General features: G+C 49.0%; 1 protein-coding gene across 1 annotated transcript; it reads right to left on the reverse strand.

Moving 5' to 3' along the window:
* Positions 1-4,713: 4,713 nt before the first annotated feature.
* On the reverse strand, positions 4,714-13,438 carry LOC121851771 (baculoviral IAP repeat-containing protein 7-like). The gene is given in 10 exon segments (XM_042345851.1): positions 4,714-4,760; positions 4,763-4,906; positions 5,513-5,566; positions 6,288-6,494; positions 6,696-6,747; positions 7,721-7,802; positions 8,387-8,486; positions 9,726-9,906; positions 11,036-11,736; positions 13,366-13,438. Coding segments are annotated over 10 exon segments (1,641 nt in total).
* Between the last annotated feature and the right edge of the window lie 4,094 nt (positions 13,439-17,532).

Below are 17,532 nucleotides of genomic sequence, written 5' to 3' on the forward strand. Positions count from 1 at the left end.
AAGTGAGCTCGACGACAACATTGTTTGAATATTTCTATTTATCAAGTGTTAGCCAACACAAGTGTAACAGGTTCCGGAGACACTTGTAGAGGTAACTTCTTTATTACAATACAACACTTCAACAGTCCAACGCTCCAACAGTCCTGATACTCTGTTACAGCTTAGGTACACAGCCTAGCTACACAGCCTAGATACTCTACTCTGGCTACACTCCGGAACTCGCCCTCACAAGGTCGTAGCGTCGGGAGTTCCAGAGTCCCAGCGCTGGCTCTCGCAGCATCCCAGGGTCTTCATATGGCTGGTCGTGGGTCTTGGGTCTTGAGTTACAACTGGGCCCCGATCGTCCAGGGAGCTCCGCTTATATGCCCAGTCCCCAACAAGGGGTGGGGCCGTGTGCGCCACCAGACATCCCACAGAGCACACACAGCCCCCCCCGTTGGCGGCGCCCAGAGGCTTAAGCGTCTGGACCTCCTGGGAACCCAGCGCCTGGCGCCCAGGGGATTACGCGTCTGGACCCACCTGGGAACCCAGAGCCTACAGCAGCCCCTCCCTTCTTATGTCACTACATTACCCCCCTCTATGTAGCCTCCAGCCGTCCCGGCTGTCAATAATTAGAAAGTTTAAATTAACGAAAGGGAGAGAGAGAAGAAAAAAAATACGCGAGCTTCAACAGGAAAAGAAAAGAGAACAAGAAAGCAACCATAAATACCATAACCAACCTGTACAACTCTACACTATATACAAGCATCAATCAACAAAAAGGTGAAGCAATGACACGTGAACAAACGACCCGCGGCACACCTAGCCCTCCTCGGGATCCGCATAGAAAACGGGGAATTAACAACAACAAATATACAGATTCCGACGCGTTGGATGCACAACCAACACCGGTAATCGAACCGAAATCACACAATCACCGCATGGATGGCAGGGATCCACACCACCCTGCCAGCCTCCCATCCGTCAGGTGGAGAGAAGGCGAAGACCAACATGTCGAGCATCCCTCTACACGCACTTATCCGGACGTCTGTCTACGTCCCGGGTCGAGAAGTCGTACTTCAGGGCCGACCCATGTACTGGGCAAAGAAGTCGCACTTCAGGGCTGCTCCAGTATCTACATTTTAAATATATATATATAAAATTTACATGACACAAACAAAATAAATCTGCCTGCTCCTGTCCATAAATGGTGGCCGCACGCATGAACCGCATCTCCAAAAGGCATCCCGTGCTTGCGTCCCAGCAGCCCTCAATGAGGACCACCACCGACATTACATGTCAACCGTTTGCACCCCCCGCCTTTCCAACGTGGCGTCTCCATCCTAAAACCCCGCACGTCGGCCATATCGGGGGGACTTCAACCCAGTCTCTCTCCAAGACTCGCATCGCAGCATATAGCTGTACCGACCGATCTGAGACCCAACCTCTCTCCAAGACTCGCATCGCAGCATATAGCTGTACCGACCGATCTGAGACCCAACCTCTCTCCAAGACTCGCATCGCAGCATATAGCTGTACCGACCGATCTGAGACCCAACCTCTCTCCAAGACTCGCATCGCAGCATATAGCTGTACCGACCGATCTGAGACCCAACCTCTCCCCAAGACTCGCATCGCAGCATATAGCTGTACCGACAGATCTGAGACGACCCATTGTTCACTCCCTGCACAACATGCACCCTAACAACTGAGGGATACAGTCCCAACGTAACGGGACAACTATACCTGAACACCACGAATCTCCAGCCCACTGTTTCAACGCGCCTCGGAGTGTTTCAATCTCCGGGCCGTCAGGGCGAGCCTACTGCTCCAGACGTACCACGGAGGGTCTCAACCTCCGGGCCGTCAGGTCAAGCCGTCAGCCATAGCATGACGGGACCACACTCTCCGAGCCATGTGAGCACACAGCCCACTAGGCTAGACATGCCACGGAGTGTCTCTATCTCCGGGCTGTCAGGTCAAGCCGTCAGCCATAGCATGACGGGACCACAACTCTCGTGTTAGACACGCAACACCCGCTGGGACATCCTGGTCAGGATCTGCACCCCAAGATATTTGAGAGCCAGCATGACAATTCCAATCCTTGGCAGCATGTCACCATCTCAAGATAAATGCCCCATACAGTATATACATCGTTAACAATGACAGCACAAGCTATACATTAACAATCACGAACAAAGCTCAATATAAACCATACATTGTTAACAATCACAAGCAAAGTTTCGCACACACATTGACAACACTCACGGGCGAAGCTCCACACAGTTTACCCAACAACAGTCACGACTCCCCGACGACAACGAAGAAAATGTCAACAAAAAAATAATTAATCCAGAGCGTGTAAATGTACGAAGTGTCAGGGGCCTGGTCTCCCGACCTCCAACCTTTGGCCAGAGCAGCAAAGGCGGCGACCAGCGAGTCGGTCCATGTGCCGGCCCCGGCGCTGGTTACAGTAAGAATGGCGCCCTCACTGTCCGGTCGCAGCGCTGATGACGCGGCGTTGCTAGGTTGCAAACAGCTGTCACCCGGCGGTGAGGGACGCAGCGCTGATGACGCGGCGTCGTCGGGTTGGCCCACGCTGGGCCCGGAAGTGACGTCGCTCCCAGCGGTCATTGCTCCCCCGGCAGAAGTGACGACACACCCAGAAGCATCTCCCACATCCGTGGGGGGAATGGCGGCGGCGTCCACCATGTTTGTGGCGGCGGGGCGGGCTCGGGCGAGCGCCGCGCCTCCTCTCTCCCTCCCGCCATCGGCCGCGAGCACCGCAGCTCGCCCAGGAGGGAGGCGGTGGCGCAGAGCAGCTCTGCGAGGCGAAGCAGCGCCTCCTCCATCTCTGCTCCCGACGCTGGAGAGGGGACGGTCGGCGGAGCAGACAGCTGCTCAGCCGGCGGTGCGGCGTTGTTGTCGGCCGGCATTGGCCGCCCCATCGCTGCCTGCTCCTCTTCATCGCCGTCAGGACTGAAGGTACGTGGCTTACTTCTTGTCTCCATAGCCACTTCTGACGCCAAATGTAACGGGTTCCGGAGACACTTGTAGAGGTAACTTCTTTATTACAATACAACACTCCAACAGTACTCCAACAGTCCTGATGCTCTGTTACAGCCTAGGTACACAGCCTAGGTACACAGCCTAGATACTCTACTCTGGCTACGCTCCGGAACTCGCCCTCACAAGGTCGCAGAGTCGGGAGTTCCAGAGTCCCAGCGCTGGCTCTCACAGCATCCCAGGGTCTTCAGATGGCTGGTCGTGGGTCTTGGGTTACAACTGGGCCCCGATCGTCCAGGGAGCTCTCCTTTTATGCCTGATCCAACGAGGGGTGGGGCCGTGTGCGCCACCAGACATCCCACAGAGCACACACAGCCCCCCCCCCTGTTGGCGGCGCCCAGGGGATTAAGCGCCTGGGAACCCAACGCCTGGCGCCCAGAGGCTTAAGCGTCTGGACCCCCTGGGAACCCAGCGCCTGGCGCCCAGAGGCTTAAGCGTCTGGACTCGCCTGGGATCCCAGAGCCCCAGCAGCCCCTCCCTTTTTATGTCACTACACAGAATTTGTCTTGAAAGGGGGGAAAAGTCAATCGACAATTTTTAAACAAACAATATCAATTGGACCTCAAAGCAATAGCATATGCACCATAAACTCGTCCTGAGATTCGGAATCTGCGTCTCCTAAATTCTAGAAATATCAAATGATACAGCAACCCAAGGTTTGATAGCTTGGGTTACGGTGTACATTCTAATTTGTTCTTAGGGGGTGGCCAATTTGATCGTCCGTATTTACGTATTTGCAGCAATATATCTCAAGCAGCCATGGCTTGGTTAAGTAACACTGGTCAACAACAAAACAAACATTGTTTTCTGGCCTGGACTTTTGCAGCTGTTCTAGACTAATTTGCTGATTCCAAATCTGATCTCAGATTTGCTCTATCACATCTCATTTTCATGCTATCGGCATACCCCATTTTCATTGATTTTACCCGAAGTTAACTCTGTCACTTATGATTGCAAGTTGTTGCGAGTCAGTGACTGCTTTAGTGTTAAAATATGATGCTGTATTTTTAGCAGTGTGTTGATAATATCATTTTATGTAGATATCCACATCTATTTAATATTTTTCTTCCGCAGTTTTTATTGAAAATGCAATATTTGATATGTCAAAAACCTCACGTGATAGACAAAAACTGATGCCAGATTTGGAATCAGCACCCCAAAATTACCTTAAAACCTTTTCGATTTGAAGCTTTCGTGACTGCAGGGATTCATCTTCTTGGTTCTTTCGGTAAAGTCACGTAGAAGGGAAATAATGAAAATAAAATAAAACATAATAAAATACAATTCTCACGACGTTATATATATATAAGCTTTTATGAATAAAGTGTATTAACATACCTTATCATTACATAAAAAAAATACAATTCTCACGACGTTTCGGCCACAACGCTGCAGCGTCTGAATGAACACCACCAAGCTTGGCAGCGTATATATTGCTGCCAAGCCTGGTGGTGTTCATTCAGACGCTGTCTTTCCGACAGACCTGTTCTTCACCTGAGGACGGCTGCTTGCATTGTGGCCGAAACGTCGTGAGAATTGTATTATTTGATTGTTATAATTTTTATTATTTTTTTATTATGTAATAAATGATAAGGTATGTAAATACACTTCATTCATAAATTGCATAATGACAGTCTCCATGTATACTTATTTTACTTGCCCATCTGCCTACGACATAAACGTACGAATTGTCCCTCTGACAACCGCACGGCAGATGGGCACTTGCCCAGAGAGACGGCGCAGTCCTGACACACGACGAGATGCCCGCACGGCACGAACACAACGGACACGTCCTTGTCCATGCACACCTTGCACGTGTGCTGTTCCTGTAGCCGCTTGAGCTCCTGTTCCAGCAGCAGCGCTACCACGGAGAGCACACAAGTACACACACTTTCAGCTTTTCACAAACGACGGTTGATCATTAAGAGCCTACGTACATATTAATGACGACGACTAATAGCAACTGTTAAGTAACTTGGAATAATACCGACGATCCAATGACAGGGCTACATTGTTGGTAAATCAATTCTCGAGATTAATTACATAACCATCATACATGTATTTGTATAATCTTAATTTTGGAGCTTTCGTGACTGCAGGAATTATTCTTTGGTTCTTTCGGTAAAGTCACGTATAAGGATAAAATAATAAATTAAATAATAGCATAATCCGACGTTTCGATTGCAACACAAGCAATCGTCATCAGGTATAAAAGAAATAGCAACAAAAATCTAACCAGAAAACTATAGACAGACATATAAGCAGACAGACATCGCAAAGATACAGAAAGAGAGAACAATTCTTGAGAATTTTGTTGCTATTTCTTTTATACCTGATGATGATTGCTTGTGTTGCAATCAAAACGTCGCATTATGCTATTATTCAATTTATTATTTTATCTTTAAACGTGACTTTACCGAAAGAACCAAAGAATGTATTTGTATAATTTCTGGAATGGAGTATTTACATTCTTCATTTTTTAGTTCCTTTTTCTCAGCAGCAGCAGCAGGCTTCTGTTGTTCTGTTGAAGATACATCCACACGGCACGTTCAACATAGGCAATCACAACCATGTTCGCATAAAGCTGAGCCGAGTACTGGTTTTCAGTATGGTATATTACACTGGTCAACACACTTTGTCTGGCATAAGGTATTCCAACGGTTTAATGCAATTTTGGGGCGTTGCTGATTCCAAATCTGGCATCAGTTTTTGTTAATCACGTCAGGTTTTTGAGATATCAAATATTGCATTTTCGATAAAAACTGCGGAAGAAAAATATTAAATAAATGTGGATATCTACATAAAATGATATTATAAACACACTATCCTAAAAACACAGCACCATATTTTAACACTAAAGCAGTCACTGACTCGCAACAACTTGCAATCATAAGTGACAGAGTTAATTTCGGGTATAATCAATGAAAATGGGGTATGCCGATAGCATAAAAATGAGATGTGATAGAGCAAATTTGAGATCAGATTTGGAATCAGCACCCTGAAATTAGTCTGAAACAGCTGCAAAAGTCCAGGCCAGAATTTTTGTTGTTGTTGTTGACCAGTGTTATCTATAATACAATTATACCTTGACATACCTATCTGATCAATCAAAAACACGACACCCGTTCGCCTGCTATTATGTGTACCACACAATGACTATCCGTAGTTTCCTCAATTTAATCAGCAACAAAATTACAGGCAAATGGAAATTGCAAGTTCAGTTTCTGTTGCTGGGTATGTACCCTGAACGTAATTTGCGGATTTCTTCGGGGATTCTTCTTCTGCATTAAGCAGGTCTTTGACGAGCTCAACGACAGAGCTGTACGTCTCCCCCTTAGTGAGGTAGCGAGTGCGCATCAGAGATTCCACCACCGGTGCAAGGAAGCCCATCTCAAGCACACCCTTGACCACATCGCTCTTCATCAAGGTCTCATCAGCGCAGCCGATGCCTGCACGCAAAGACGACGCTTGCAAAAACATGCAATTAGCGGATAAAAAAAAAAACGACCAGACATTAAACGTGCACTTTGGATAAAGAGTTCAAATGTGTTGTAATGATAGCCTTGTGAGATGCACAAATGTACACATTTTGGCACAAATGAATATAAAAACATGACAATCCTGTTGTGTACAAAAATATATCACCTTACCATTCACATCTTGTGCTGATGCATTCTGTGATCTCTGTCTGAATACCTCATCCTAAAAAAGCAGGATCTTGTCAATTAAAAGCATTTAGATCACTGGTGTTACACAAATAAAAATATATATAAATGGTACAAGCCATGCTTTCTAAAAGTTAAAATCACAACTTTGCCCGTTATTCTAGGCTCTATTTACAATGAAGCATATTGGTAACCAACCAAATATTGTATATTCTTACACTGAGTGATTTACCGCATTTCTGTTGCATGCTTAGTTTAATATTCTTGGTTCTTTCGGTAAAGTCACGTACAAGGGAAATAATAAAATAATAAAAATAAAACAATAACATTCTCACGGCGTTTCGGCCACAATGCAAGCAGCCGTCCTCAGGTGAAGAACAGGGCTGTCGGAAAGACAGCGTCCTAATGAACACTGCTAAGCTTGGCAGCGTATTTAAGCTGGGTGGGAGGAGGAGAGCGCCTTGACAAAGGAGTTTACATATCAACAGGCGAATTTAGCATGTTGATGACAAATGCAGATATGGGGTGAGTCACTCCTTGTGGAATGTGTAGGCGGTAGGGGGTCTCAAAGTCATATTATGCTCGTAGTGTATTATGTAGGATTAGCAGTAATAAAGGGAGGGAAGTTTTACTAAAGGTACTGCTTAGTTTAACTTTAGTCTATTTTGTTTAACAGCTGAGAACTCATTGGCCTAGGTCACCAAAATGACAAAAGCAATCGCGTAAATGACATACATCGAAGCCAATAGAAATCAGAACAGAATGAATACATTGAAATCAGCGCAAAACAATGACACACCGAAAAGCTTCAAAATAACAAACAGAATTCAGAGCAAACCCAATCACGTAAAACATTTTTTTTAAATACCGTATAAACATAAATCTACATCAACTACAAGAAACGAAAGTTGGCTCAGACAAATGTATTTTTACTACATTTAAGGCCAACGGGAACTGTGTTTTTAATGTAAGTACATTATATAATACTCAACAAAACAAGTGTACATTACCATAAGTTCTGACAACCGTGGATGCTGCATCATTATTTCATTAACGAAAGCTTCACCCTTCTGTTGTAAAAGAAATGCACATCTGTAGAGAACATAGCAGAGATGTCAGCAAAGCAGTCGTCATTTGCGATTCAACATCAAAGTGTGTTCACTTCAAGCCCCTCGTCAGCTCTGACAGCCATCGTGTTGCTCGAGTATGTGAAGTGTCTATCTGGTAATTGTTTTTTTACCCTTCTATCTGGCAACAAAACTGACACCTTTTTACAAGGAGTCATGTTTACATAGACCACAATACCTGCAGTCATAATGCAAACAAAAAAACACAACTCTGATAATGTATGCACTGTCATTGAAGTTGATTGGTCCACACCCGAGACAGCTTTCCTTAGAGCCTAATCTCACATGGGTTGGACCAGATGACACCAAAAGGCGCACAACTCAAAGACAGAGTATGAGAGCTCGGGGTAAGCATTTACACCATTGGAACCTCATTTGCCAGTAGCAAAATATATAATTGTTTTTTTAAAAAGTGTCAGTTTTGTTGCCAGATAGAAGGGTAAAAAAAACAATTATCATTTTTTACTGGCAAATTAGGTACCAATGATGTCCATCTGGTACTGACGTCACCGCACAGCAGGTGACATTAGCAGGTGCCGAGTGCGTTACCTGGGAAACCACTTGCCATGTTCATACCAAGGGTTGTCTCCTCGTTCCCAGTTGCGTAAACCACCGTCACAGTGGAAGCACTTCACATTGTCTCCATCACCTAACCAACATACACACATGTTATTTCTGTACCAGAGGTCGCAACCGGGTACCCGATACCCGTACCCTACCCGATACCCGGCTACCCGTACCCGGCCGGGTACGGGTAGCCGTTTGCGACCCTGGTGCGGCCGGGTACGGGTATGGGTAAGGAATCAAAACCCATTTGCGACCTCTGGCGTGGGACCGCCAGCGGCGCCGTCCACAGGCGTGCCAGGGAGGACAGAACGACCGCCACCCGCTTCTTCTCCTCCCCCTTTCATCTTCTTCCTGGGAGGGGCGGCACCCGTTGGGCCATTTGACAGTCATCCCCGTGGTCCCAGGAAGCAGAGGTCGCAAACGGGTTTTGATTCCTTACCCGTACCCGGCCGCACCAGGGTCGCAAATGGGTACCCATACCCTACCCGATACCCGGCTACCCGTACCCGGCCGGGTATCGGGGAGGGTACGAGGACGGGTACCCGATTGCGACCTCTGGGATGAAGCCACGTTGCAGGCGCGGGTGGGTTGATTCTAGGAACTTGATTTGTGAGAAGAGACAAGACGTTGGGAAATGAGTGACAAACGGTGACTCACCAGTGACTCACGGCCTACCCGTACCCGTACCCGGCCGCACCAGGGTCACACACAGCTACCCGTACCCGGCCGGGTACGGGTAGCCGGGTATCGGGTAGGGTACGGGTATCGGGTACCCGGTTACGACCTCTGCCAGGAAGCCCATTCTTGCCCCGCCTGGGGGCTCGGCGACGAGGACCCGTTCCAAAACTGTTTGGTTCAAATAACCCGCCCCTTCCCATCGTCCTGTTTACTCCAACACCGTCTGGCGGGTAGTCGCAGACGCGAGCCGGGCCGTGGCTGTCGCTTGAACCGAGGTCCTTCCTGTGCTCACAGGCTGCGGCATGCTGACGGTCGTTTTGTATATTCCTGGGGGCCGGGTTATTGGCGTGCGTACGCGATTATTTTTTTATCGTTCCGGTTATTAATTGTTATTGTTAATTAGCTCGCGAGTGGGACGATGGTTGCTGCTGTTGTTGTGTTCATTGTCCTGCTACGCGAGGAGTGGAGGTCAGCCGGGACGGCTGTTTTTTTTCACAGGGGGGGGGGGTGATGTAATAACATGGAATGGGTCGCTACGGCGGGTAGCGCTGTTTGCTGGCAGGGAAGGGGGTCTTGACCTTTGGTTTAAAAAAAAAGGTTAGGACCACACATTTACACCTCACAGAGAATGCTCTTGCCATACCGGTGTAATAGAAGCCAGCAATTGCGAGTGAATGGGCAGCTACATTGGCAGTGGATGGCCAGGCCTGGTAGGTTGCAAGCCGGGCCACCATCAAATGCATTTTTGGATTTCTGGCCCGCGTCCTCGCCATAGGAGATGCAGAACGCGCACGGCTTTGAGTGTCCGGCAAAAATGAGGCCTGCTAGAAAAGCACCCGAAAAAGAACAGAATTACTCATCAAATGTAACGTTCTTCTTGACGTTCAGTACTTTTTGTCAAGAAATGTCATCTATATTCTTGGGTTTTTTCGGTAAAGTCACGTAGGTAAAATTTTTTAATTAAAATAAAAATCACGACGTTTCGGAGACAACACAAGCCTCCGTCTTCAGGTGGAACCGTCACAGCACGATAGCTGTTTTAATTTATTTTTTTCACTTGATACAGCAAGCGTGCTGTGACGGTTCCACCTGAAGACGGAGGCTTGTGTTGCCTCCGAAACGTCGTGATTTTTATTTTATTTTTTACCTACGTGACTTTACCGAAAAAACCCAAGAATATGAATCCTTGCAGTCACGAAAGCTTCAAATCTAGAAATGTCATCTAGATTCAACAAAGTACAGGGTGATCCCCTTATAAAAACCCCACTAAATAGTATGGAGAAATTCTTTATCACTCTCCTCTGTAAGGTACGGAGGCATGGCTATCACAATATTCACTGACCTGTTGGGAAAAGAGTTATAAAAAATCAGTAGGGTGCCTATAAACACAAAGCAAGACATGCCCCAAATGTCGTGGTCATTTTGAAGGATGAATGTAAAAGACATCCTGGGTAATGCAAAGTAAGGTATTGACCGTGCCCGGTGCCAATAGAAGTATTGAGATCTGGTTACACATGATTCAAGTGGCCATGGCAGAAATAAAGGCCACATACCTAATTACAAAATGCACCCTCAACGTATTGCTTTTAAGTACAGGAAAGATAGTGCATCTTATAACGCAGAGAATATGGTTATAGGCAAACATCTTTAATTAATTGAGAAGCATCCACATAAATATGCTAAATTCCTCTTGATATGCAAATTCCTTTGTCAAGGCGCTCTTCCCCTCCAACCCAGCTTAAATATACGCTGCCAAGCCTGGTGGTGTTTCATTCAGACGCTGTCTTCCGACAGACCTGCTCTTCACCTGAGGACGGCTGCTTGCGTTGTGGCCGAAACGTCGTGAGAATTATTTCATTATGTTTAATTTTTATTATTTTCCTTCCACGTGGTGACTTTACCGAAAGAACCAAGAAGAAGAAGACATCCACAAGACCATTTAGCAACACCCACCTGGGCCTGAGCGAGTGGGATGTTACCGGTGTCGCTGCAGCCCATCACGAAAGCACAGGTGGAGAAATGTCGCTCGTGCTCCTTGACAGGGACATCTCCCTCCTCCCAGTGAGACATGACGCCGCAGCAATAGAAGCACCTCACCCGGTCGCTGGGACCCAAGTAGTACAGTCCGGCCCGTGCCAAGTCCGCCGGCCGGACAGGAGATGACTCTGGCCACGTGGAGAATGACAGCAGCCTGTTTGCTTCGACGCGCATCTCTGAATTCGATGGTGCCCCTGCCTCCACGTGTGGCAAGGAAGTTGGAGAGTTTTGCAGAGGTGGTTCGTTCAGAGAGTGATGATGGGTGATTTCGGATGCGTTGTTGGTAGCCGCCACCACATGTCTTGGTACAGATGCTCCAGCGGAGGTCTGAGCATCTGTAGCTTGTGCCAACGACCGAGCAAATGTACAATTTGGAAAACTCTGCAAATGCTTTGCAATGGCCGAGTCACCTGACTTCCAATTACCGATCACTCCTTTGCACGAGAAGCATTCCACCTTGTCTTCCTTTCCAGTGTAGAAAAATCCAGCTTTGACCAGGTCCTGTATCAGTGGCTCTAAGTTTGATGGGCAATTGACAAACCGGCCAAGGCGATACATGCGTTTTGAAAGGTCGTCGATGGAAAATGCCATGCCTCCTTTCTTCACTTTGAGAACTCCTAAACATGGAAAACAAGTAATTAAAACAGATATGATAATTGGTTTTTTACCCTTCTATCTGGCAACAAAACTGACACCTTTTTTACAAGGAGTCATGTTTGCATAGACCACAATACCTGCAGTCATAATGCAAACAAAAAACATAACTCTGATAATGTATGCACTGTCCTTGAAGTTGATTGGTCCACACCCGAGACAGCTTTCCTTAGAGCCTAGTCTCACATGGGTTGGACCAGATGACGCCAAAAGGCGCACAACTCAAAGACAATGCACCATCAGAGTATGAGAGCTCGGGGTAAGTATTTACACCATTGGAACCTCATTTGCCAGTAAAAAATATAATTGTTTTTTAACCAGATGACGCCTATATATTATCAGAGTTATGTTTTTTTGTTTGCATTATGGCTGCAGGTATTGTGGTCTATGCAAACATGACTCCTTGTAAAACAAGTGTCAGGTTTGTTGCCAGATAGAAGGGTAAAAAAACAATTATCATATTTTTTACTGGCAAATGCGGTTCCAATGGTGTAAAACAGATATGTTTCAGTCACTTTAAATATTTTGTTTTCCCATAATTGTTTCCGTGGTTTCTGTAAGGCTTTGAGTGCTACCCTTTATAACTCAACCTGCTAAACGTTTACAAAAAATAAACAGTCAATATTACCGCCTAAAAATGAAATATACGGGGTGATATTTATTTAATAAATCACAAAGGGTAATTTAATATACTTTAACAAATGTTCAAACTGAATTCCATTAACGTTAATGCACGCATGAATTCTGTTTCGAAAAGAATTTAGGATTCTTTTTAAGATTACAGGAGTAATATTTGAACATTCATTATTACACTGGTCAACAACAACAAAAATGTTTTTCTGGCCTGGACTTTTGCAGCTGTTCTAGACTAATTTCAGGGTGCCGATTCCAAATCTGATCTCAGATTTGCTCCATCACATCTCATTTTTATGCTATCGGCATACCCCGTTTTCATTGATTTTACCCGAAATTAACTCTGTCACTTATGATTGCAAGTTGTTGCGAGTCAGTGACTGCTTTAGTGTTAAAATACGGTGCTGTATTTTTAGGATGGTGTGTTGATAATATAATTTTATATGTAATATTTTCTTCCGCAGTTTTTATCGAAAATGCAATATTTGATATCTCAAAAACCTGCTGTGATAGACAAAAACTGATGCCAGATTTGGAATCAGCAGCGCCCCAAAATTACATTACAGCCGTTGGAATACCTCATGCCAGAACAACAAGTGTGTTGACAAGTGATATGTTGTCTCACACCACACACAGACACACAGTCACACACACAGTCACACACACACACACAGACACACAGTCACACACACAGTCACACAGACACACAGTCACACACACACACACAGTCACACACACACACAGACACACAGTCACACACACACCACACACACAGTCACACACACAGACACACAGCCACGTGTGCGACCCACTAGGCCCAAACTCACGCTGAGCGAAGCGTCGATGTCCGTGTGTGTGCACACGTGGGACTGTTGTTGTTGTGGTTGTTGTTTCTGCTGCTGCTGCTGTTGTTGTTACACCTCCCAGCGAGGTCTATCGTCTCTCTCTTCTCGTCTCACGATTTCCTTCACGAGTCGCTGGGAATTCCCCGAAGTCTCTGCCGCCCGTTGTTGTTTCAGTGGCAGTAGACATCTTCCGGAAGACGCGGTGGATTCTGGTCTTCTGAGTGGGTGAGTGAGTGGGTGAGTGGGTGGGTGGGTGAGTGAGTGGGTGAGTGGGGGGTGGGTGGTGGGTGGGTGGGTGAGTGGGTGGGTGGGTGAGTGGGTGGGGTGGGTGAGTGGGTGCGTGGGTGAGTGGGTGGGTGAGGTGGTGAGTGAGTGAGTCGGTGGGTGAGTGGGTGAGTGGGTGGGTGGGTGGGTGAGTGGGTGGTTGGGTGGGTGAGTGAGTGGGTGAGTGGGTGAGTAGGTGAGTGGGTGGGTGAGTGGGTGAGTGGGTGGTTAGATGGATGAGTGAGTGGGTGAGTGAGTGGGTGGGTGAGTGGGTGGGTGAGTGAGTGGGGGAGTGAGTGGGTGAGTGGGTAAGTGAGTGGGGGAGTGAGTGAGTGAGTGGGTGGGGGAGTGAGCGGGTGAGTGAGCGGGTGGGTGAATGAGTGAGTGGGTGGGTGGGTGAGCGGGTGAGTGAGCGGGTGGGTGGGTGAGTGGGTGAGTGAGTGGGTGGGGGGAGTGAGTGAGTGAGTGGGTGGGGGAGTGAGTGAGTGAGTGGGTGAGCGGGTGAGTGAGCGTGTGGGTGAGTAAGTGGGTGGGTGAGTGAGATGGGGGGGGGAGATGGGGGAGATGGGGGAGAGATAGGTGAGAGATGGGGGGAGGGATGAGGGGGAGAGATGGGGGGAGGGATGAGGGGGAGATGGGGGAGAGAGGTGAGAGATGGAGGGGAGATGGGGGGGGGGAGAGATGTGGGGGAGAGGGAGGTGAGAGATGTGGGGGAGAGATGTGGGGTGGGGTGTTTATTAAAGTGACTTTTTAATTAACATACAGCTGTGTGTATCTGTGTGTGTGCGTGTATCTGTGTGTGTGGGTGTGTGTGCCTGTGTGTGCGTGTATCTATGTGTGTGTATCTATGTGCCTGTGTATCTGTGTGTGTGTATCTGTGTGCGGGGCCCGGGTAAAACTACGTGGCCGGGAGTCGGAGCCTTTCCCTGTACACCTTGGGGTGCGACAGGGATGTCCTCTGGCTCCCACATTATTTAACATCTATTTTGACCGCGTAGTTCGTGAAGCCTTCAATAGCTGTACCGGGGGAATTTCCATTTGGTACAGATATAATGGGAGGCTGATCGATGCCCGGGTGCGATCAAGGGATGGCTCCCTATTGGTCAACCACGTTATGTATGCCGATGATTTGGTAATAGCTGCTCATTCAGAAGAGGAGTTGGAGACGCTGCTGCTGAGACTGGAGCGTGCCACTAAGAGGTGGGGCCTTACCATCAGCCCCACCAAAACTAAGCACCTGCCTGGGTATTTTGTACCATCGGACACTCCACCCCCACAACTCCCAATTGGTGATGGGGCAGTTGTGGAGAGAGTGGAGAGTTTCCCATACCTGGGCAGTGTGCTTATGACCGGCTCCAGTTTATCAGCAGAGGTCTCACTCCGAATCAGTCGAGCGGCAATATCTTTTCATCGGTTGCGTAACGCTGTGTGGAAGCTACCTGGTCTGTCGCTCCGCACGAAGCTTCAGGTCTTCTCGGCCACGGTCATTCCCTCCCTTCTCTACGCTTGCGAAACGTGGACCCCCCTAATGGAGCATCTTCGCCGGTTGGAAACATTTAGGCTGGCCTGCCTACGATCCATCCTGGGTTTAACCAGGCTGGATTGTGTGAGGAGCTCACAAATCCTTGAAAGATCTGGGCAAAGTCCCATCAGTGAGCTCCTCCGGCAGGCAAGGCTGCGTTGGCTGGGTCATGTAGCCCGCATGCCCAGCCACCGCATGCCTAAACAGCTTTTGTTCGGCCGGATCGAGGGGGCTAAACGGGCGCGGCACGGGCTGAGAAGAGATGGAGTGATGTGGTACAGGAGGACGTGGAGCTGAGTGGACTTGCCGATGACTGGTACCAGCGGTGTCAAGATCGGCCTCAGTGGAGGAGGCTCGTGAAGGACGCTACTGGGCAGTTGGAGGCAGTCGCCCTCCAACAACAACGGAGGGCGGAGGAGCGACGCTCACAACAACGAGCGGAGCGCCGGGTGGCTAAAGCACAGCAAGTTGGTACAGTAGGGGGCACAGGTGGTGCATCAGCCAGTCATCTCGGTCATCTCGGTCAGTCGACCCGTGGCACCTGGGTCTGCCCCGTGACCTCCTGCCAGCGGGCGTTCGACACTTCACGTGGCCTCAAGGTGCACTTGGCCTGGCACAAGCGTCGTGGTGACGTCACCGCCACTTAGTGGCGAATGGCGGTTGTTGTTGTTGTTGTGTGTGTGTGTGTCTGTGTGTGTGTATCTGTGTGTGTGTGTGTGTGCGTGTATGTGTTTGTGTATCTGTGTGTGTGCGTGTGTATGTATCTGTGCGTGTATCTGTGTGTTCTGATGATGATGGCGATGGTTGTGACATCCAGAGAAGAGCCATGGAGAGGGGAGTGAGGGGAGGAGCAGGAGGAGCAGCGAGGAGAGGACACGGCAGGGAGGAGGCCCGAGAGATGCTGACCGCAGACGGGGTCCAGTGGCGGAGAGAGGTTCCCGTGCGGAGGTCGGTGAGCCGGACGGTGCCCAGCGGGAGTGACGTGGAGATGGCGGTGCACGACGCGGAGAGACCCGGCAGGCCGCTGAATGCCACGGCGGGACGAGTGGCGGTGGGGAGAGAGAGGCTCGCGGCGGGCAGGAGGCCTGCGTGGGCCAGAGAGGCGGGCACGACGAGGCGGGCCGATCGGAGGGTCGGCGACTGGCGGACAAGGAACGATGCGATCGCGAGGGACAACGAGAGGTCGCTCGACAGGGACGTGCGGAGGGCGATGGAGGCGACGAGGCGAGCGGCGGGGAGGGCGAGAGAGGGCGGCCGGCGGGACGTGGAGGGGGGCGGCCCGAGGCGGCGGAGCGGAGACGATGGTTGCGGCGGATCACCGAAGCCGTGGGCGCCGTGGGGCTGCCGGGAAGGGTCGTGCCGATAAGGGACCGGCGGGCAGAGAGAGAGGCACTCGGACTTGTGGGGAGGATATTGCCAGCCAGGGAGGGGGAGGGTGGAGAGGGGGAGGGGGTGAGAGAGGGGGGGAGGGCGGAAGAGGGGCAGGGTGGGAGAGGGGTGGAGAGGGAGGGAGAGGGGTCTGTTGAGATTTTTGGAGAGAATCGTTCCGATTAGGAACCGAGTGCAGGAGAGGGAGGGAGCGAGGGAGTGAGAGGGACATGGGGTGATGAAATGAGAGAGGGGGAGGGTGGGATGTGGGAGAGGAACGGAGCGAGGTGGCTGTGGCTCACTGCAGGTTCACTTCCCTGCAGAGTGGTGCTCACTTTAGTTGTGATGATGATGATGGGCTGAGTCACGACCCCAACCAGGGATTGAACCTGGCCCCCTTTCCCACTGACCCACGTTGCCGGGGGGTTCATCGTTAACTGCTCGTTCACCGTTGGTTCTTCACGGGCGATCATATTTTAATATTTTGACTTGAAGAGGATTGGTCATTTGTTTGCCGAACACGACGATTGTGCGTGTATGCGCCATGTGCTGACGCGTCGCGAGAATCGTAAATTTGAGAGTTAATTTACAAACTGTAACTCGATGTCGGGATGTTCAATTGTAGTTACTTCATGTTCATTGTAAAAAAAAAAAATGTTTGATCATTTCCACCGCCCTCTGCGGGACATCGATCGCTCAAACCCGAATGCGAGAGAAACACACAGAGAGACAGACAGAGAGACACAGAGAGACAGATAGACAGAGAGAGACATACACAGAGAGAGACAGAGACAGAGAGAGAGACACAGAGAGACAGATAGATACATGGCCACACAGAAAGATAGAGAGAGACACAGAGAGAGAGACCAGAGAGACAGAGAGAGACATGCACACAGAGAGACAGAGAGAGACAGACACAGAGGGACACAGAGAGACAGAGAGAGACATAGACACAGAGAGACAGAGAGAGACACAAAGAGACACAGAGACACAGAGAGACAGAGAGAGACATGCACACAGAGAGACAGGGAGAGACAGAGAGAGACAGAGAGAGACAGAGACAGAGAGATACATGGCCACACAGAAAGACAGAGAGAGACACAGAGAGACAGAGAGATGCATGGCCA

The sequence above is a fragment of the Callorhinchus milii genome, unplaced genomic scaffold, assembly GCF_018977255.1.
Source record: "Callorhinchus milii isolate IMCB2004 unplaced genomic scaffold, IMCB_Cmil_1.0 Scaffold117, whole genome shotgun sequence".
Classification (NCBI taxonomy): domain Eukaryota; kingdom Metazoa; phylum Chordata; class Chondrichthyes; order Chimaeriformes; family Callorhinchidae; genus Callorhinchus; species Callorhinchus milii.